This window comes from Gopherus flavomarginatus, chromosome 4 (assembly GCF_025201925.1).
Source record: "Gopherus flavomarginatus isolate rGopFla2 chromosome 4, rGopFla2.mat.asm, whole genome shotgun sequence".
Lineage (NCBI taxonomy): Eukaryota > Metazoa > Chordata > Testudines > Testudinidae > Gopherus > Gopherus flavomarginatus.
In genome coordinates, this window is record NC_066620.1 from 79,888,428 (window position 1) to 79,909,743 (window position 21,316).

Below are 21,316 nucleotides of genomic sequence, written 5' to 3' on the forward strand. Positions count from 1 at the left end.
CTACGTAAAAAATCTATTGGGTCTAGGAAATACTAATGGGGAACAAAATGCACTGATCTTGAGAAAGTTGTATATTTTGTTATTTAACAGAATGTTCCTTAAATCATGGCCCATAGACCATCAGAAGTCAGTGGAGCATTTATTGGTGGTGAACAGACAGTTGGCTGGTCCAATGGTGCCAGCTAAAAGGCACTAAGAAAGTTTAAAATATACTTTCCTAATAATACTTTTCCAGGCAAACAATTGCTGGAGTTGCTGCAAGGATTTTATGTGATCATGAATGGTGAAGACTGCCAGAAACTAATCTGTCTATTAAGATATGGTATGGTCCATACTATAAAAACATTTGAGATCCTCTGGTCTAAGCAGAGAATTTTTTTTTTAAACCCACAGTTAAGAGTGTGAAACATTACTCATGATTGCAAATACCTCCCATCATCTGCTTTTTAAAGTAGGATGTTATAGGACTGAAAACAATCTAACCTGTTCCAAGTGGAAAAGTACATTAGCTATATGCAGAACTCTTTCCACGGTCTTCTCTGGATCTGAAGTATCTTCGGTCCTGTTTGGTAAATCTTTGTAAAGTGCCATCTGCCACCTAATGGCAGGATCTTCAAGCTGCAAGAACAAGATATTTCACACATAATCTAAACAAATTTCCAAACACAAGGGTCAAACAGTTTATGAAGTATTATTAACACTGCTTCTAAGACAACAGAAGGTCTTTTTCTTTTGCTAAACCTTTCCTTTTGAGTGTCTAACTGTAGCAGCCGGTACTGCTGTAATGTGGCACTATTCCTTGAAAAGCAATGGGAGGATGTATGCAAATAGAACTACTTGGCTACTGATGTGATGAAAGATTGTGAAGGGGTCTAAAGAGATAATATACCAAGGAGGATGCCCAGTCATTAGGAACAAATCATCACCAGCTGAAAAGGTGATAAGCATTGTTTATACAGGATGTACAGCAAAATACTATGTTGTAGAGAAACTTCTATATGTTTATATCTCAACATTAAATCAAAGAGTACTGACAATGCTGCTGCATTTGGCATTGCTTAGTGCTTCCAACTATATGGCTTTTCATTATGAATTTATTTATAGTCTCTGCACATTGGCAATGAACAAGAGTAAAGATTTTTGACTTACTTTTGATTGTTTTCCTGAATTTTACCTTTTATCCTTAATAGCAAATTTCTAACATGACAGTGGTAAAATTAAAAAGATTAAAAGATTAACAATGTAGGCTGATGTATAAAGCAAAAGTGTTCTTTTCACTATTTCTATTTTAGATGTAATTTTAAGGGAAATAAGTAATTTTCTGCATTTCAATGATTTGCAATTTTATACCAAAATTAGCAATCTTTCACTTTAGTTCTTTTGTCACCCCAGTATTTGTGCTAATAAACATTGATGCTTGAAACACCTCACATGCAGCTATCACTAATGTTTGTGTAAGTGACATTGGTGATAGCAAAGCAGCTTGGTACATCTGATAACAGATTTTACTGACAGTTATGAACCTCGGTTCTATTCCTGGCTCTGCCATCAACTGTCTTTCACTTTGGGCAAGTCACTTTATTCGTCTATGCCTAAAATGGGGATAATAATGCTTACTCACCTTTACAACCCTTTTATGATGTCTGGATGAAAAGTGCTATAAGTGTGCTCAAATTATTATAAACTTATAGGATTGCTCAGTAATAGTTTATTATATCCTAGAATCTACCTTTAGGTTTTTAGCATTTTTTAACAGCTGTCACATCCACCACAGTTTGTGTGAGCATTTGATTGGATCATCATGAATGCATAGTCCACCAAGGACTTATTAATCGCAGGCAGAGTGGTCTTTTGAATTGAGGGCCTGCTGCTTTCTAGCAAGCTCTTTTGTTTAGGTAGTTTTCTATGGACACAAATGGCTGATATTTCAAGGATCGTATTAGCATGCTTGGAGTAAGACTTTGGTGACTTGATCTTCCTTCATGTCAAAATGAATAGGAGCCTTGTCAGCAGTTTCTTGAAATAAAGGCTTGGTACTGAGTAATAGCATGCAGGCATGCAAGGAAAGGGAAGACAGAAACAGCAAAGACAGGGGAAGACAAATAAATGATATGGACAATGCAACATATAAAACAAAAGAGACAATTTATCTAACAGGGTTCTCAACCAATGCAAACTAACAAAGTGAAATTAAACAAACAGAAAATTACATTTAAGCATTAGGAGAATTATTGCACAGAACAGGGTATCAAGTGAGAAGTGTAAGTGATACCAACTGGGCAACACTATAAAACATTTATTAATAAAATAATACTGCTATTATGGAGGAGCTTTCTGCAAGCAAGAAAACTAGCCTTCCCACAAGGAATAAGAGCCAGTTGAGACAAGCAACTTCACAAACATAAGAGATCCTGGATCACTAGGCTTATGTTTCTCACATGTGGATCTAGGCTGAGCAAGAAAAACAGGAAATTCTATGAGGAAAAACAAGTAATCTGCCATCCCCTGTTATAACAGAAACATGATTTTTTGAAGGTGTCAGGGATACCTGAAACCTTAGTATAACTGAAGGTTAGTATACTCAGAGAAACATGAAGTTGCCTACAAAGATAGTTCTGCTCATTTTGAAAGTTGTAAATATGCTTTAGTGTAATTAATATGAGGGCAAGTCATTCAAATATAGTATTTTAAAGTGTTAATGAATGCAAAGGAATCATACATTTTAAACTAACATCTCCTTTTAAAATTTGACAGTGGTTACTTGTTTCAGAAAGAAAGGTCTTTAAGGCTATGAGACACAAAAGTGTTTAAAAATAAGTTTTGAAAATTAGGTTCTTGTATTTAATATGAAGTTACAATTGTAACTACACATTTTTTACATGCAGTTTAAAGGAACAGTTAGAAAACAGCTTCCACTGTCTAGTGAAGAGAGATACATATTGATTTAGAATAAACTTTATTCATTACAGTGAGCAAACACTGTAGTTCTATCTAACCTCCTCATCCGCAAAACCATTTTGCAAATAGGAAAAGAAAAGCACATCCCTGAAGACTCTGTCAATGGAAAATCCATTCTTTTACTTTAGATTCACTGAGGTTATTCTCTCCTTAATCACCAAGAGAAGCTTGGATTTCATTAATAAGAGAAATCAAGAAATCATTTCCTTTCAGTGGGTTTCAAACACAGGATACAGTATGCTAAACAGCAGCAGAATTTATGCTAAAAAAAGGAAGTATCCTGAATTAAATCATAGGCTGATGTCAAGGTATTAGTAAGTGTCATTATCTTAAGTCAATAACAAATGCAAACTTTTTAATGGGGGCATACAGAATACATCCCAGAAGAAATGAACTGGAAATCGAACACACAAAAACTACTGGAAATGGTAGACTCAGAGCTAGAAATTATGCAATAAACATGCCAATTTGAAATCTGCAGGATTGTTTATTTAAAAGCCATTTTTCATGAGTTTTATCAAGGATCTCCACAACTCCCTTTCTCATTGCCCTCTTAGACTGCATATTCCTCTTTGCTCCTCAAAGTTAAAGAGCTTTTCCATATCTAGAAGGGCCATTATCTCAGGTACTTTCCAGCTTAGAAGATGGTACTGCTCCCTCTGGGGACACTAGGAATCTTCTGTCTCAAATGGTATAAACTTCAGTGTCTAGTCCTACAGAGTCAACAAGATATTGGATCTCAACATTCGGTGTGTTTTTAAATCCTATTAAGCTATGCACTTGAGTCTTGCGAGAGTCTCAGCATTCCCACCAGCCATAAATCTCACATCACTACACTTCAGTGATATACAAACAACACAGGACAAGGTAACAATTATCATCAAGAAGATCTAAGGTAATTTCAAACTCACTTAAGTGATTTAGGAGCCTAACTCCCATTTTCAAAAGTGACATACCTATTTAGGTGCCATAGTCTTTTGTCAAGGCTGAATCCCCACTCTGTCACTCCGAGTGCAGAAGTGGTGGCCCGCAAGGATTCTAAAAATTAATACTTGCCACGCCAGGCTTGTATTATATTCCCAAGGTTACAGCTTCTCTCTGACCTTGGCTTGGTAAATGTTGCCACCACCCTAATGCAAAAAAAACCCTTTGAACCCAGGAAGGAGCACCTGGGAATTCCTCCCTGTGGAGCACCCTCAAGCCCTTTCACCCCTGCCTCTGGGGAACAGCTGAGAAAGGAAACAAAGGAAATTAGCTGTGGCTACCAGCTAATCAAACAACATGTACAAACCTCATAGGACACCAAAAATCCAATCCTGTTCTTAAAAAAGGTAAATTTTATTAAAAACAAAAAGAAAAAATACAACTGGAATTTAGACTTCTTCTAGATTTTAAAAGAGCAATTCCAAAAATTAAGCACCCAAATTAGCTTCTTGGGGGTTCAGCTTAAAGATTACAAGCAAACAAAAGCATCCAGGGTTTTAGCACACAGGAGATCCACAAGCCAAAATAAGAAAGAAACCGGATAGCATCTAACTAAACATTCCATATCCAAAATATTTCTTCTAGGTATGGAAGATACTTTTTCATACCTGGTTCAAACCTTACACAGCATTTCTGCTTATAGCATTGCTGCTCCGTGTCCCTGCAGTCCAGAGAACAACAGACAAAGGGAAAGTTTCTTTTCCATTTAAAAAAGTTCTAGCCTTCCCATTGGCTCTTTTAGTCAGGTGCCCACTTTTTTTCATTACCTGGGGGATTTTTTAACCCTTTATAGGTAAAGCAAGTAAAGAACAGCTACCAAGAGGGATTTTACAGCTAACTGGCTGGCTGGCTGTCCATCAGAGGGAGCTATCCCCCCACTTTATTTATCACACCCCCCAAATCACAGACGGTGCTGGCCAGCCTGGCTCAGGTTGGGTCCACACCAGCTGGGATTTCTTCCTGGTGGTTTAGGAAACAGAGTTAAAAAGGTAAATGCATCTCTAATTTTACTAATAATTACATGAAGAACTAAACAGTACTTTTTACATTTCAAGGGCTTCAATGACTTAGGCCTTGGCTACACTGGCACTTTATAACGCTGCAACTTTCGCGCTCAGGGGTATGAAAAAACACCCCCCTGAGTGCTGCAAGATACAGCGCTGTAAAGCCTCAGTGTAATCAGTGCCGCAGCGCTGGGAGCACGGCTCCCAGCGCTGCAAGCTACACCCGTAGAGGATGTGGTTTACGTGCAGCGCTGGGAGAGCTTTCTCCCAGCGCTGGCGCTCCGACCACACTCACTTCAAAGCGCTGCCGGGGCTGCGCTTTGAAATTTCAAGTGTAGCCATACCCTTAGAATGCAGGCACATTTTTACCTGGCTGGTTCTGGGAAACCTTCCCAGGAGAGTGCATCAGACACTTTGTTAGAGGCTCATGAAATGTGTTATATTTCAAAATCAAAGTCTTGCAGGGCTAAACTCCACCGAAGAAGTTTTTTGTTATTCTCTTTGACTGTGTGAAGCCACTTCAGTGCAGCATGGTCAGTCAGCAGGTGGAACTGCTGTCCCCAAATGTACGGGTATAGCTTCTCCAGAGCACACACAATGGCATAACATTCTTTTTCTGAGACTGACCAATGGCTTTCCCTCTCAAAATTTTTTGCTGAGAAACACGACAGGATGGAATTGTTGATCTGGTCCTTCCTGCATTAAAACTGCTCCTACACCACGCTTGGATGCATCTGTGGTTATGTCAAACGGTTGGTTGAAGTCCAGGGCCCTCAGTACAGGACCACCTTAAGCTGGTTAAAGGCTTTCTGACACTTTTCAGTCCACTGAACTGCATTTGGCTGTTTTTTCCTGACCAGCGCTGTCAGTGGGGTGGCAATTTGGCTGTGGTGTAGTACAAATCGTTGGTAATACCTGGCAGGGCCGGCTCTAGCCATTTCGCCGCCTCAAGCACGGCGGCACGCCACGGGGGGCGCTCTGCCGCTCGCCGGTCCCACGGCTCCGGTGGATCTCCCGCAGACGTGGCTGTGGAGGGTCCACTGGTCCCGCAGCTCCGGTGGACCTCCCGCAGGCGTGCCTGCGGATGCTCCACTGGAGCCGCGGGACCAGTGGACCCTCCGCAGGCACGCCTGCGGGAGATCCACCAGAGCCACCTGCCGTCCCTCCCTGGCAACCGGCAGAGCACCACCAGCGGCATGCCGCCCCAGGCACGTGCTTTGCGCACTGGGGTCTGGAGCCGGCCCTGATACCCAGCCAAGCCCAAGAAGGACTGGACCTGCTTCTTTGACTAAGTGACAGGCCAATTTTGGATAGCATTTACCTTAACTTCTATGGGGTTGATAGTACCTTGACCCACCTGGTGTCCAAGGTATGTTACCCTGTTTAGGCCTATTTGACACTTTTGGGCCTTAATGGTTAATCCTGCCTCCCTGATGCGCTGGAAGACAGCTTGGAGGTGTTCCAGGTGTTCTGCCCATGAATCTGAGAATATAGCCACAGTGTCGCGGTAGGCAACTGCAAATTCCCCAAAGCCAGCCAGAAGGTTATCTATCAATCTTTGGAAGGTGGTGGGTGCATTTCGCAGTCTGAAAGGGAGCACATTAAATGCACACAGAGCTACATGGGTGATGAAGGCTGACCTTTCCTTGTCCGAGTTATTTAGCGGCACATGTCATCACCCCTTAGTTAAGTCTAAGGTGGAGATGAACTGGAGACATCCCAGTTTCTCCAACAGCTCATCTGTGTGTGGCACTTTATTTATCACAGCTTTCAATAAGACAAGCTTCTTACATGACTTTGGTACATGAATGCCTAAATCCCATTGACTTCCAATGGGATTTAGGCTCCTAAGTGCGAATGTTGTTTTAAAAATGAGACCTAGGCTCCCAAATCCCCGGGCTCTTGACTTTTTTCTTATGTGCTTAAATTACTTTGAAAATGAGATTCTGGCTCCTAAGCCACATTCGTGCTTTTGAAAATTCATTCCAATCATTTCACAAATGTGGCAAACACTCGCTCTTTCTCTGTGCCTGAGTTAATGTTAAAAAACCAAATCCTTCAACTCATCGAGCCAAATTTGCTATTCCTTGGGGAGGGAGGCAAAAGTAAGTTTAAATCAAATTTGAGCCTCCAGTCCTGGAAAATCTTAGAGTATCTCAAATCTACTGTATGTCGTGTCAGTTTGTAGCTTCTCCTGGGCCAATGTGCTGTAGCCACACTTCCCTTCTACTATCACACCCTCTATTCCAGGGGCTGCAAAGCAGGGTATCATAACCTTAGTCCCAGATTTGGACCTTAGCGTCCAAAATATGGGGGTTAGCATGAAAACCTCCAAGCTTAGTTACCAGCTTGGACCTGGTACTTGCTGCCACCACCCAAAAAATTAGAGTGTTTTGGGGCACTCTGGTCCCTCTGAAAAAACCTTCCCTGGGGACCCCAAGACCCAAATCCCTTGAGTCTCACAACAAAGGGAAATAATCCTTTTTCCCTTCCCCCCTCCAGGTGCTCCTGGAGAGATACACAGACACAAGCTCTGTGAAACTACACAGAGTGACTCCCCCTCTCTGTTTCCAGTCCAGGAAACAAAAAAAGTACTTTCCTATTCCCCCAGAGGGAATGCAAAATCAGGCTAGCAAATCCAACACACAGATCTCCCCGCTTCTTCCTCCCACCAATTCCCTGGTGAGTACAGACTCAATTTCCCTGAAGTAAAGAAAAACTTCAACAGGTCTTAAAAGAAAGCTTTATATAAAAAGAAAGAAAAATACATACAAATGTTCTCTCTGTATTAAGATGATACAATACAGGGTCAATTGCTTAAAAGAATATTGAATAAACAGCCTTATTCAAAAAGAATACAAATCAAAGCACTCCAGCACTTATATTCATGCAAATACCAAAGAAAAGAAACCATAGAACTTACTATCTGATCTCTTTGTCCTTACACTTAGAAACAGAAGACTAGAAAGTAGAAACTACTTCTCCAAAGCTCAGAGAAAGCAGGAAGACAGACAAAAGACTCAGACACAAACTCCCTCCACCCAGAGTTGAAAAAATCCGGTTTCCTGATTGGTCCTCTGGTCAGGTGCTTCAGGTGGAAGAGACATTAACCCTTAGCTATCTGTTTATGACACAGGGGCAGTGTAGCATAGTGTCATTGTGGCAACACTTTACCAACCGAGGAACTCCATTATACTGGGAGTACTCGCAAAGGGCTGGTTCCTCTTTCTTTATAGCCCAAAATGTCATAAAGAGGCCTCAGCATTCTGCAGATTCTGGCCCAAGTACTGGATTACAAATAGAGGAGCTTTTTCAATCTCGACTGTCACACTGCTACCCACTCTGAGCATATCACACTGTTCTACACTGCATCATAAGGCAGTGGGGCCCTGGGGGTCTGCAGACTATGTCTAAGATTTCCAAAGGGATCCGCACCTCCATTCAAAATGTTTTAGGGGTCCACAAATAAAAAATGGCAGAAAAACAGTGATTTAAGGTGTCAGTGTGATGAAATAAGAGATTCACCATAAAGGGCCATGCATTATTATATACCAGATACATACGGTTAATATAAATGTAGCAGCTACCAACTAATCTGAATTTCCGGCAGAACATTTGCAAATAGTCTCTGAGCAAACTAGCAGGATTTTTGGGTGTATAAATTAGGAGTAATATGTAGACAACATCAGACAAAGCTGAGACACTTGACAGCCTAGAGAAAGGGTATTCTAAATACACATTGGCTGGTCTTGAACAACTGAATGGCTCCTGTTAGTTTTATGAAAAAAGAAAATGAGTATACTTAAATACTGCATTTAAATTACCTTGCCCTGAAGATGAAGATTACTGTGGATAATATCCCTAACTTCATCCTCAGTGTCCTTCTGTGAAGGAAAAATACATTATATCACATACATCATATAGAACATGTACTTAAAGAAAGCAGGTTTCAGAGTGGTAGCCATGTTAGTCTGTATTAGCAAAGACAACGAGGAGTCCTTGTGGCACCTTAGAGACTAACAAATTTATTTGGGCATAAGCTTTTGTGAGCTAGAGCCCACTTCATCTGATGCATGAAGTGAAAATACAGGAGCAGGTATAAATACATGAAGGGATGGGGGATGCTTTACCACGTGTGAGGTCAGTTTAATGAGATATACTTACCTACATTCCTCCAGCTTTCATCCAGACCACATCACACGATCCATTGTCTACAGCCAAGCTCTAAGATACAACTGCATTTGCTCTGATCCCTCAGACAGAGACAAACACCTACAGAATCTCTATCAAGCATTCTTAAAACTGCAATACCCACCTGGTGAAGTGAAGAAACAGATTGACAGAGCCAGAAGGGTACAGAGAAATCACCTACTACCAGACAAGCCCAACAAAGAAAGTAATAGAACACCACTAGCCGTCACCCACAGCCCCCAACTAAACCCTCTCCAGCGCATCATCAAGGATCTACAACCTATCCTGAAGGATGATCCATCACTCTCACAGACCTTGGGAGATAGGCCAGTCCTTGCCTACAGACAACCCCCCAACCTGAAACAAATACTCACCAGCAACTACACATCACACAACAAAAACACCAACTCAGGAACCAAACCCTGCTTACAAACCCCGGTGCCAACTCTGTCCACATATTTATTCAAGAGACACCATCACAGGACCTAACCACATAGGCCACACCATTCAGGGCTTGTTCACCTGCACATCTACCAATGTGATATATGCCATCATGTGCCAGCAATGCCCCTCCGCCATGTACATTGGCCAAACCGGACAGTCTCTACACAAAAGAATAAATGACACAAATCTGACATCAGGAATCATAACATTAAAAAAACCAGTAGGAGAACACTTCAATCTTTCTGGTCACTCAATAACAGACCTAAAAGTGGCAATTCTTCAACAAAAAAACTTCAAAAACAGACTCCAACGTGAAACTGCAGAATGGAATTATTTGCAAACTGGATGTGATGGGTTGGGTCACAGAAATCCTCCTGGGAACTGCCACCTGATGTGCCAAGACTACTTCTGCCCCTGCTTTCCCTGCCAGCTCAAGACTCCAGCACCCTGTCCTGTTGAGCCAGACATGCCCGTCTGCTCCAACACAGAGCCAGGATCTGAACCACGTGAACCACCAAAAGCTGCAAACTTAACTGAAAGCAGCTTACAGAAGTGTTCCTGTCTTTAACACTCAGATGCCCAACTCCCAATGGGGTCCAAACCCCAAATAAATCCATTTTACCCTGTATAAAGTTTATACAGGGTAAACTCAAATTGTTCTCCCTCTATAACACTGATAGAGAGATATGCACAGCTGTTTGCTCCCTGCACCCCTCCCCCAGACATTAATGCATTCTCTGGGTTAATTAATAAGTAAAAAGTGATTTTATTAAATATAGAAAGTTGGGTTTAAATGGTTCCAAGTAGTAACAGACAGAACAAAGTGAATTACCAAGTAAAATAAAACAGAACACGTAATTCTATGTCTAAGAAACTGAATACAGATAAAAACCTCACCCAGTAAGCTTCCTTTTACAGACTAGTCTCCTTCTAATCTAGGTCCAGCAATCACTCACACCCCCTGTGGTTACTGTCCTTTGTTCCAGTTCCTTTCAGGTATCCTTAGGGGTGGAAAGGCTCTCTCTTTAGCCAGCTGAAGACAAAATGGAGGGGTCTCCCAGGGGTTTAAGAAGATTGTCTCTTGTGGGTGGAGACCCCTTCCTCTCTCCCATGAAAAGTCCAGCTCCAATATGGAGTTTTGGAGTCACATGGGCAAGACGCATGTCCATGCATGACTGACTTTCTTACCAGCCAAACCACATTCTTGGGAAAGCTCCGATGTGGACTGGCGCATTCAAATTCACTGTTGGCTTAAGTGTTTCTAGACTGGGCATTTAATTTGCACATTCCTTTCTCAATAGAAATCAAGCAAGTATACAGCCAATATTCCTAACTTCAAGTACAAAAATAATACATGCATACAAATAGGATTAATAGATTCAGTAGATCATAACTTTTACAGAGATATGTTACATAGCATATGTAGCATAAAACATATTCTAGTTATGTCATATATACATTCATAAGCATATTCCACAAAGCCTTATGGGGGTCACCGTCACCAGATACCAACAGATTAGGCCTGAATAAAGACTGGGGAGTGGTTGGATCATTACAAAACCTAAACTTAATTTCCCCAATACTAATTTCTCCCTACTGTTACTCACACCTTCCTGTCAGCTGTCTGCATTGGGCCACTCTCTTACCACTTCAAAAGTTATTTTTCCTCCCTCGGTATCCTGCTGTTAATAGATTTATCTTGTTAGACTGACCTCACACTTCGTAAAGCAACCCCCACCCTTTCATGTATTTATACCTGCTTCTGTATTTTTCACTTCATGCATCTGATGAAGTGGGCTCTACCCCATGAAAGCTTATGCCCAAATAAATGTGTTAGTCTCTAAGATGCCACAAGGACTCCTCATTGTTTTTAAATAAAGCAATTACTTGTGTCAAACAGGGACGTTCTAGGCTATGCATATCATGTTAAGGAGCACTCTCTGGGGATTAACATAGGGGTCAGAACTCCAGGATTCTATTCCCAACTGTGCTGACCTGGGAAGGTAACAGCCACTATGTACCTCAGTTTAACAAATTGTACAATAACAATATCTGCCTATGCAGCGGGCAGGTGGTGAGGGTTAAGTATTATTCATATCAAGTACTTTGATATCCTCAGATGAAAAAAGCAAAGTATTATTTTGATGATGGGTTGTTCAAACACTGGGCAAGATTATGACTTTCACCCTTCTCTAATGTAGGTAGTGACTTAAAGGGAGCTGCATACAAGCTGCAGCTCCTGAACATATTGTGTTGGAGATTGGTACAATAACTGCAAGAATTTGGAAAGCAAGACCATAAGGTGGCCCCTACATATATCCTTTCACTGGCGTATGCTTTCTTTGCATCTGCACAGACTCAGCTGTTCTTGTCAGTGTGGAGGAAGGAGAGGCACTGGACCCTCTTGTCGTGACTCTCTTTGGGGTGTCTAGCACCACTGTCCACATTGGTCCCCTCTCCTCTTAATTCTTACACACTGGGAGTGGAAAGACCAGGCTTGTGTCTGGACCCTGCACCAAGGGCAACTGAAAATTGAGGTGAGGCTGCCAGGTCTACCTCTCAGGTATCTGGGGCATGGCTGACAACATTCTAGCTCTCTGCAAGTAGGTCTAGATGCCATCATTTATATCTGCAGCTACATTTATATCTACCTATAGTCATTCAGCCCACTGCACAATAATTTGCATTAAAATCATCATCATAAATAGAGTCTGGAAATTTTTGCCCAAATCAGCGTAATGAATGGTAACACAGGGAACTCTTTGTTGCCCACTCACCACTAAACATAGAAGGAGGGTCTTCTCAGACTTGAGTTCCCTTCCCCTCATTAAAAACCTGTCATTTTTAAACAGCATAGCTGTCTGAATGACATAAACGCACTGTAGCTTCACTAAATTGTGATCATACTGCCAAACAAAGCTACATGACTGTGGAATCATTCCCAGAAGTACCATCTGTATGACAATGAAACCTCTAGGCGAATATAAAACTATGTAACCAACTGGGAGTGGCCTGGGAGTGGTGAAAGTAGTACTGTATTGGGGAATCAGTTATATTAGTACATTTATAGTTTCTAACTAACCAAAGTTTGTTAATATCTATTACTGGCAATTTTTCATGGAAAAAAAAATCAAACATGAGAAATAACCCTAACCTTAAGCTAGAAAAATACACTTAAAAAAGCAAAATATCCAAAAAACATTTTTTTCAGCAAATCAAAATAAAATTAAGCGGTGTAAATAAATAACCATGGTGTTCATCCATGGTAGTTTTTTACTAAGACTGTACTTTACACTACTCAGTTATCACTGTAATCCTTACAATTATGTCCACAAATCAACATTAAAATAATAAAAAATATGTTAAAGACAGAACAGGTTTTAATGCTTTGCATTTAATTTTAGTCATAATTTCTTACTCTTTTGTCTGCAGGGTTGCAAAGACAGAACACTCAGCCCCAAGAAAAGAGTCTGAGAATGTCTCACATTTCTTACCGATCAATTCTGGAATGCTATGATAGTTCTCTAAATTGAGTTCCATCTAATCCTTTTAAGCATGATCACTAAGGCCTGATCCAAACCCCACTGTGGTCAATCAAAAGACTCAGTGGGCATTGGGGTCAGGCCCTGAGGGTAGAGGGGATTAAAGCAAGGAAAAGCAGGGAATCTCACAGGACTCTGTTAGAGGAATAGTGTAATGTCACTTTTCCACTGCCCCAGATCTGGGGGAGAGGGTTGGGGGGAAACATGAAGAGGACCTACCATGCTGAATCTGTTCTTAGCCAGTGCAATTAACTCTTGGTCTCCGGGTGCACAAATATTTAGACCAATAGGTAGTAATCTCTTCAGTGCTGCTACAATGAGAGATGTCTGTACAGAATATCGGTCCCCTTTTCGCTTCATTTTCTTTCTCTCCTGATCAGAAATAGCTGCCTAGAGCATATAACAAACAAATACTCTATTATTATTAAATATTTATGCCTGCAATGACATTTTAATTTACATTTTTCTACTGTTGCCTAGTTCTGATAATTTCATTACCACCTATCCAGCTCCATCCTCCTCTGAAGGTATTGCTCACTATGCCACACTGCCTTGTGTTTCACGTAAATACTTCATAAATATGAATACTTTCTAGAACTGTCTTTTGACTTGATCCCACACACTTATTTCCCTTCCTATATGTGACTGCATGCTGTCCTTCAGGAGACATACTTGTCAACAGTCCTTTTATGTCTTTCCCCTTTGCAAACATGTGACATTTCCAAGTTCCAGTCTCTGAGTCCTGCCTTCTCTGTTTTTGTTGCTGTTTTTTTAAATATCACTACCTTTTGTAGGGGAATCACCTTAGTTTAGAACACCACTGAGTTCTGGCTGAAAATATGGTGACAGTAAACAAAAGTGTCAGATGAACCATGGAAAAAAGTGTCGGATGGAACCATGGAAAAAATTAAAGTAGCTGCAGCAGAATTTTCTGAACTGAACACTAAAAATCATAAGCACATTTCTTCATAAAACACAGCATTGTCTTCTGGACTGAACACAGTATTGAGAATCAGACATTCCAGTGCCAGTTCTGCCACCAGTTTACATGCTGTCTCAAAGGACTTACTTCGGTTTACATCAGTGTAATGGAGACCAGAATGTGGCCTTCCTCAGCACGGAGGTGTTTTCAAAATGAATTCATTAACATTAATTTCATGCTTTGAGTATGTAAAGTGTTATATAAATGTTGAGTATTATTTTAATTATAAATCAAAAAGTGGGGTTGTGATTGGTTTCTGTTTGATGAGATTTTGCCATGGAGGAAACAGCAAGGACATGTGCAATTAGTAAGTCATAGAAGCTGAATTGTTTAGCTGTCTGGAATTTCAAAGAATCACGTGCATTTCAAAAGACCACATTCAATAGTTTTCTCCTGTTTGAAGACAAACACACATAAAGGGATACATGAAAAAATAAGCTAATGGGTGAAAAATAAGCGATTGTATGAAATGTTTGCCTATATATATGTGAAAAATACAACTTGATTAATTAAATTCAATGTTTACTAGTTGATATGCAGCTTTTTCAAAAAGAAGCCTTTGAAGTGACACTTATTGAAGTGACTAAAAAGGAAATGGAGAATAAAATATACTGTTTCATCATAATAATGCCTTGTCTGTATCAGGGTTGACAGATGAAAAGCTGTGCATCCAGTTTTATGTACTCAGAGTATGCTGGGACATTTAGAAACTTCTGACACTTCCATAGCAATTTAACTCTGCTGTAACTGAGAGAACCCGTTCACATTTACATGTCTGATCACAATGTAGTCAATGGGTGGCATGGGTACGACTGAGATCAGAAATTGACACAATTTTTGGGAAAACTTGTTCACATACATTGAGGTTTTCTGTTATAAAACAAAAAATTTAAAATACAGGATAAAACTGTAGAGTTATGCTTAACAATTAGACAATAACAGTCTAATATTTCTACCTTACTAATTAAGGGGCATTAACACATACTGAGAATGGGAGACAAGAGGACAAAGTATGTAAAATATCCTGGAAACAGGAACTAGAGTTTAAAATATATTGACTGTGTGTCCAAGGAGATCTGATTGACCCAAGCAAGTAGATGCACATGCTGTCACATAGAGGTGACAGAGGGCACACTATCAGCATTTCTCCAGAGAAGTCAGGGTATTTGGACATTTTATCTGACTGAGTGAGGAGAAAAGATGAAGGAGGATCGCTAAGTCTCAAAGGTTGGGGAAGGTAAGGAGGCATTATACCATCTTTCTAAATCTCCCTCTCTCCCCTCCCCACACCGAGTCTGGCTGCTCCAAGCTCTAGCCAGCTGAAATGCCTGCTCTCTCTTACCTTCATCTTAGTAACTACAGATATTCCCTGTAATTATAGTGGGGAATAACTCTAGAAATGGAAGACATACACACACTTTGACCACTGTAGTAGGCACAATTGCATTCCATCATGCACCAGTGGCCAGATCCTGCACTGTTTGCCTACTCAAAACTCCTGTGGACTTCCATAGGATGTTGGAGTGCAAAACAATTAAGGATCACGTCCAACACCAGGAAAGAAGATGGATCAACTACTGTGGTATGTGCAGCCAGTGATGATATAATCACTTGGCCTTTAAGCACACCTGATATTTCCATCCACTCTAGCCAAAGCAAGTAGCAGCAGTACAGTGCATCTTCAGCACTACTGGAGGGACCATCATAAATGATAGGACCCTGAAAGTTCACAGGAACATTGACTTAAGGGGTTATAACTGCGGAGATTTGCCATTACAAACTTCAAAACTAAAACACTAAGAGGAGAGAAAGCAAGATGGGATAACAACATTTAAACTTTGCAGCTTATTGTACCTTAGACATCTTGGATTTGGTGTCAGTAATAAGGAAAGACATGTTGTTGATTTCATTCTGTACCACAAAATTCTGCTCTTCCCTTTTGAAATTCTGAAATGTTACACAGGAGATTTCAGTTAAAAGCACTTATTACATGTGAGAAATCTGTCCATACAAGCCTTAAATAATAAATATGAGTTCACTGGAACTCCATAGAGTCCACAAAGTTACAGTATCTATGTTTTTAATGGATTCTTGAGAATGTGTTAAATTCTGGCATTATTTACATTGCACAAATCTCAGATTTTTATCTACTCTGAACATAAAGTGGATCTACAAACAGACATCCCCTTTTAAATGAAAGAGACGTATTTTTATTCTCAGAAAGGTCTGGTGCAGATTTGAAAATCTACTGGGGAAAAGAGGAGGAAGGCAAAGAACTACTAGGAACTAATGATGTCAAAAGATACGATCGAAATTTTAGCCACAGTGTTTAGAAAGCTCTTCAGAAACTACTGTTGTGCAGAAGAATCTGTGCAATATAATTAATTTGTATAAATGAAGTGAGCATTTTTATACCTGAAGTGAGCTTTAATTTCAATATTTTTTCTCTAACACCTAAGGGAATATAATTTCCAACATGATATTAACATTTACATCTGAGCACGATATTTCAATAACATGACTCACTGAACTTATTTTTGCCCCTTTTCACATATGCAATAAGACTGGCATTACTAACTTCTTGAACTGACAAATTCTGTTTTTTGGTGGTGGTTGTTTTTTTAAATGCACTTTTCATTGTGAACAGCCTACTGTGGATATTTGAAATTCCAGCTGTTAATTGTGATGAATCACATAAACCAGCAGTTCTCAACCAGGATCCGCGAGCCCTTTCAAGGAGGCTGCAGGGCCCTGCAGCTGAAACCCAGAGTCTGATTCCCGTCGACCCACGCAGGGCTGAAGCCAGGAGGCGTGGGGCTGAATCCCAGAGCCCTGGTACTCCCTGTGGGGCATAAGCCCTGAGTCCATGGGCAGAACTGGGAACATAGAGGGCATTGCCTTCCCCCAAACTGCAGCGCAAGAGCACAGCAGTCCCGGGGGCAGCTCCACACCTCCCCTCCCCCCGCCCGGGATCTCCTCTCCCTGCTCCCTGGCCTTGTCAGAGGTGGGAAGCCAGAGCCAGGCAGTGCAGAATAGCTGCTGCTCTGCCTGGTGCCACGGAGCAGGCAACAGCAACATCCCTTTTTCTCCTGCTGGTGCTCTGGGTTGAAGCTGCTCCTCAGCTCTCAGCCCCCTTTGCTCCTGCAAAGGCAGCTGGTAAGAGCCACCCAGGGGGGAGACCCAGCTCTGTGGCTGGCAGACCCCTCCAGGAACAGAGACCACAGGGGAACCCTTCCTGCACGCAGCCCCTAGCTACTCCCCTCCTTGCCCCCATGAACTATCACCCTGCCCGCATACAGCACCTAGCTACCTCCTCTCTGCATCCACAGCCAGAGTTCCCTCTAATTTTTCCCACTCATATGCTAAATGAATTTTGTTGTGTGTACCAATATGGAGGTGATGTGACACACATCACCTTCATATTGGTGCACATAAAATTCATGCGGTGGGGGTGCGGCTGAGGGTTTCTTGTGGGAGGAGACTCAGGGCTGGGGCAGAGGGTTGGGGCTGCAGGATAGGACCCAGCAGGTCTGGGCCAGGGGAGGGCTGGCCAGGCTGCGCCTGGGCCTGGATCCAGCTGCGGCTGGGTCCGGGCCACTCCGGGTTGTAGGAGTCAAGGTCAGGGGAGAAGCGTCCCTCACCAGCAGGGTTCCCTAAGCACCTGTGCAGCGCTAAATAGGCTGCTGTGTGGCCGCACAGCTTACAGGGAACTTAGCCCACAGCTACCCAATTTGCATACAACTCCTAGCTACCCCGTCCCTGCACCATGTGTTACCTCCATGCCTGCACACAGCCCCTAGCTACCCCATCCCTGCACCCGAAGCTGTTTTCAAACTTTCTGAGTTAAGCTCCCCAACTTTGAGTTATAATTTTTGGTTGTGTCTCCCCCCAACCCAGAAAGGCTACGTGGCCTGATCATAAATTAGAATCATAGATTATTAGGGTTGGAAGGGACCTCGAGAGATCATCTAGTCCAACCCCTTGCTCAAAGCAGGACCAATCCCCAAATGGCCCTCTCAAGGATTGAACTCACAACCCTGGGTTTCACAGGCTAATGCTCAAACCACTGAGCTATCCCTCCCCCCTGGACCACACCATGTGGAAGTGGCTCGAGCCCCACTGGCCCCTGCCCTCCCAAAACAGAAGTCAAACTACACCTATGCCCAAGGCCCCTGCCCTGAGGGCCCCCCACCTCCACTGGGCCCTGGAATTTTTATAGCATGTCACGGGTGGCCTCAGCAAGAAAAAGGCTGAGAACCCCTGACATAAACCACATGCTTTTACTTCTGTCCTCTGGCTGAACTAGCATAATTTTTATAATTTGGAAGAAGGTTTAAGGAAGCCGCTTTGTGTTTTAATCTCCTGTAGAGGTATCAATTGATAGAGAGGCATCATCTAAACAGGATTAATGAGTTTTGGAAAACTAAACACTTTCTACTCTTGCCAACACTAAATTTGGCTCCAAACATCCTGCCAAAAGTCTGATTACTGTAAAATATATAACTCGAGTGCAGAAATTAAATTAAATTTTGTCTTGTGACATTCACACAAAGTCATTGTGTTTCCTGAACTGTAATTCTATGTCACTAAATAGATGCATATGTATACATGGTCCAAGCTGTGTAGGTTGCCATCAGATCTTTATCTAAATTATTTAATTAACTCTGTGCCATGGCTCTAGTGAGGGATATTTGGAACATTGGATACTATTTTGTACAACAGGGAGGCAATTTTACACTATCAGTGTGAATGCTAGAGTATGTAAGCTTCCAAATTCACTCTGTGAGCATTCATGAGAGTGAAACTTGATCACTTAAACATTCAAAGGAAGTGAGCACAAAAATGGATGCAAGCACAGCCAAAGTAAATTCATTTTAAAGTTCGTGTGAGTATTCACAAAATTGTTCTCTTTATTCTCTAAGCTCTAATGATATGACAGATTTGAACTATATAGATAGGAACATTGTAGATAGATATAAAAATACAACGTTATTGGCTGGAAAACAGGAGTATTTTGTGAAAGTTTTCAGGTTTCAACAATTGCTTTTGTTCTACACCAGGACAACACCAAGACCCTTTGGAAAAACAGAGCAAGAAAGATAGGAATATTTAATAATCCAGTGATTATGGCACAATCCTGAAATACGAGACACTCAGGTTCAAGTCCCTTCTGTTCCTGATTCAGAACACATATCTTTGTGAAAAGTTTCAGTTTTTACAAATTAACATTTTCCAACGAAAAATGTTTTCATCGAAAATTTGCCAACCAATTCTAGTAATTACACCTGTATTGAATTCAAATATTAGAAAGTGTTCATACTTAAAAAAATCATGTAGCCTTGATTAAGCACTATAAAATACTACAACAAAACATCTATATATTTTACCTTAGCTATTTTTGTTCATTTTACATCAAATATTGTAGTTGAAAATAAAAAGATTTTACAAAATATGCTGTTCAGTTTGCACACCTTAAATGATTTTCCACATAATAAAATAACAAGCTAACCTAGCTAAACTTTGATGCAAACCTCCAAGGCATAAAATCAATTACTGATGGCAATGACTTTGCTATACTCCACTGCCTACCTGCAGGCAAACAAACTTTCTAAACTCAATCAAAAGTCTTCACATTTGAAAACTCTGACAGATTACAATAAAGCGTAAACTTATCCAGTTTCCATTTCAAATACGAATTACATTAGATAAAGGATTGTTGCCTCACATTTACATAGTGGAATGGCATAAAATGCAAATAGCATCACAATTAGATAAAAAATAATTGCCTAGATATTATCATACCGGTAATTCTGTGTATCTTAGGTTTTTCTACAGTGAGCATCACAAGAGTACCACTATTTAAAATATCGATCCAGCAAAGCACTTAAATATGTGTGTAAGTTTAAGCATGTGAGCAATCCCTTTTAACTGGCATGTTTAAAGTTATTAACACACTTATATATTTTGCTGACTCAGCGCCTAATTGTTGAACAGGTATTTAGGCTGTGCTTGGTGGGGTTCATAGATAATATTAGTTAAAATACCTCTAAGTACAGAAATGCTACAATACTATCACTCAGACTTGCAGAACTGTGGTTATAGTGGGAAATGCAACTATGTAAAGATGAGACTTCTTCACTCACCTATTCCCTGTGAGTGTTCAGTCTCATTTTATTTTATTGGCAGTTTTCTTTTAGTAATTTTATTGCTTTTTACTCTTGCACATGTCATGCGCTGCATTCTATTCTAAAGCACGTATCATTAGTGAAGTTCATAGCTTAATTCTTAATGCACAGTCTTTGTTGCTGGTGCTGGTGTACAAGCCAGAAAAAACCCAGGTTGAGATCCTAGGATGAGTTTTGCAGGGAATGGTATTAAGAGGAAATTTCCTAACTTGCAATTTAGTGAATCTCAGCTAGAAGTCACCAAGGGTATGTCTATACTGCAGTTAGACACCCATGGCTGGCCTGTGCCAGCTGGCTCAGGTTCACATGGCTTGGGCTGCAGGGCTGTTTAATTGCAGTGTAGATGTTCCAGCTCAAGCTGCAGCCTGAGCTCTGGAATCCTCCCACCTTACAGGGTCCTACAGGAGCCTAAGCTCCTGCCTGAGCCCAGACACCTACACAGCAATTAAACAGCCTCGCAGCCTGAGCCTTGCAAGCCCAACTCAGCTGGCACAGGCCAGCCGCGGGTGTCTAGCTGCAGTGCAGACATACCCCAAGAGGCAAACATGGAATGCCAGGACTTCTTTTACAGAGCATAACCCTGATTTAAAACTTGCTAAGCTATTTGTCTGTCTGCTCTGTGCACAGAACTCCCATTGGCTTCAGTAAGACACCTTCTCATGCAGAGCACGTACCGAAATGGCAAAATAAGTGAAATGCTTTCCTTTGAGTTCTGTTAAAGAAACAGAAATCTGCAATGCAGCGTTAAGTCCGTGGAAGTAAAGTTACACGTTCTCTTCAAAGAACTTCTAGATTTCAAGTCTGACAGTCTCGCTGAGGACTCTTCTATTACATACGTTATATCATAACCATGCCTATAGATTGAAGGAGGCGGGATATCCAGCTGTGGTGGGTGGATTTTACAATTCCGTGGTGAGTTACATCAATTTAAACTAATTGATTAGCTACATATTCAGACAAAGAAGGGAGTGCAGGGGGAAATAAAAATATAAGGCTGGTGGCAAGAACTCAATAATGAGCATCTGT

General features: G+C 41.1%; 1 protein-coding gene and 1 long non-coding RNA gene across 7 annotated transcripts in view; one reads left to right on the forward strand and one right to left on the reverse strand.

The window, feature by feature from the left end:
• RYR2 (ryanodine receptor 2) overlaps window positions 1–21,316 on the reverse strand; it is a 727,531-nt gene that overhangs the window by 127,993 nt on the left and 578,222 nt on the right. For 5 of the 6 annotated variants that reach the window (XM_050950348.1, XM_050950346.1, XM_050950344.1 and 2 more), the window contains 4 exons: window positions 15,960–16,052; window positions 13,343–13,513; window positions 8,771–8,830; window positions 484–618 (listed from right to left, as the gene is read on the reverse strand). In XM_050950348.1, the coding sequence (XP_050806305.1) occupies window positions 484–618; window positions 8,771–8,830; window positions 13,343–13,513; window positions 15,960–16,052 (459 nt within the window). The remainder of the gene's footprint in view (window positions 1–483; window positions 619–8,770; window positions 8,831–13,342; window positions 13,514–15,959; window positions 16,053–21,316) is intronic. The other variant, XM_050950347.1, reaches the window with a different exon arrangement.
• The window catches only part of LOC127049568 (uncharacterized), an 838,950-nt gene that overhangs the window by 116,951 nt on the left and 700,683 nt on the right, over window positions 1–21,316 (forward strand). The window lies entirely within an intron of this gene.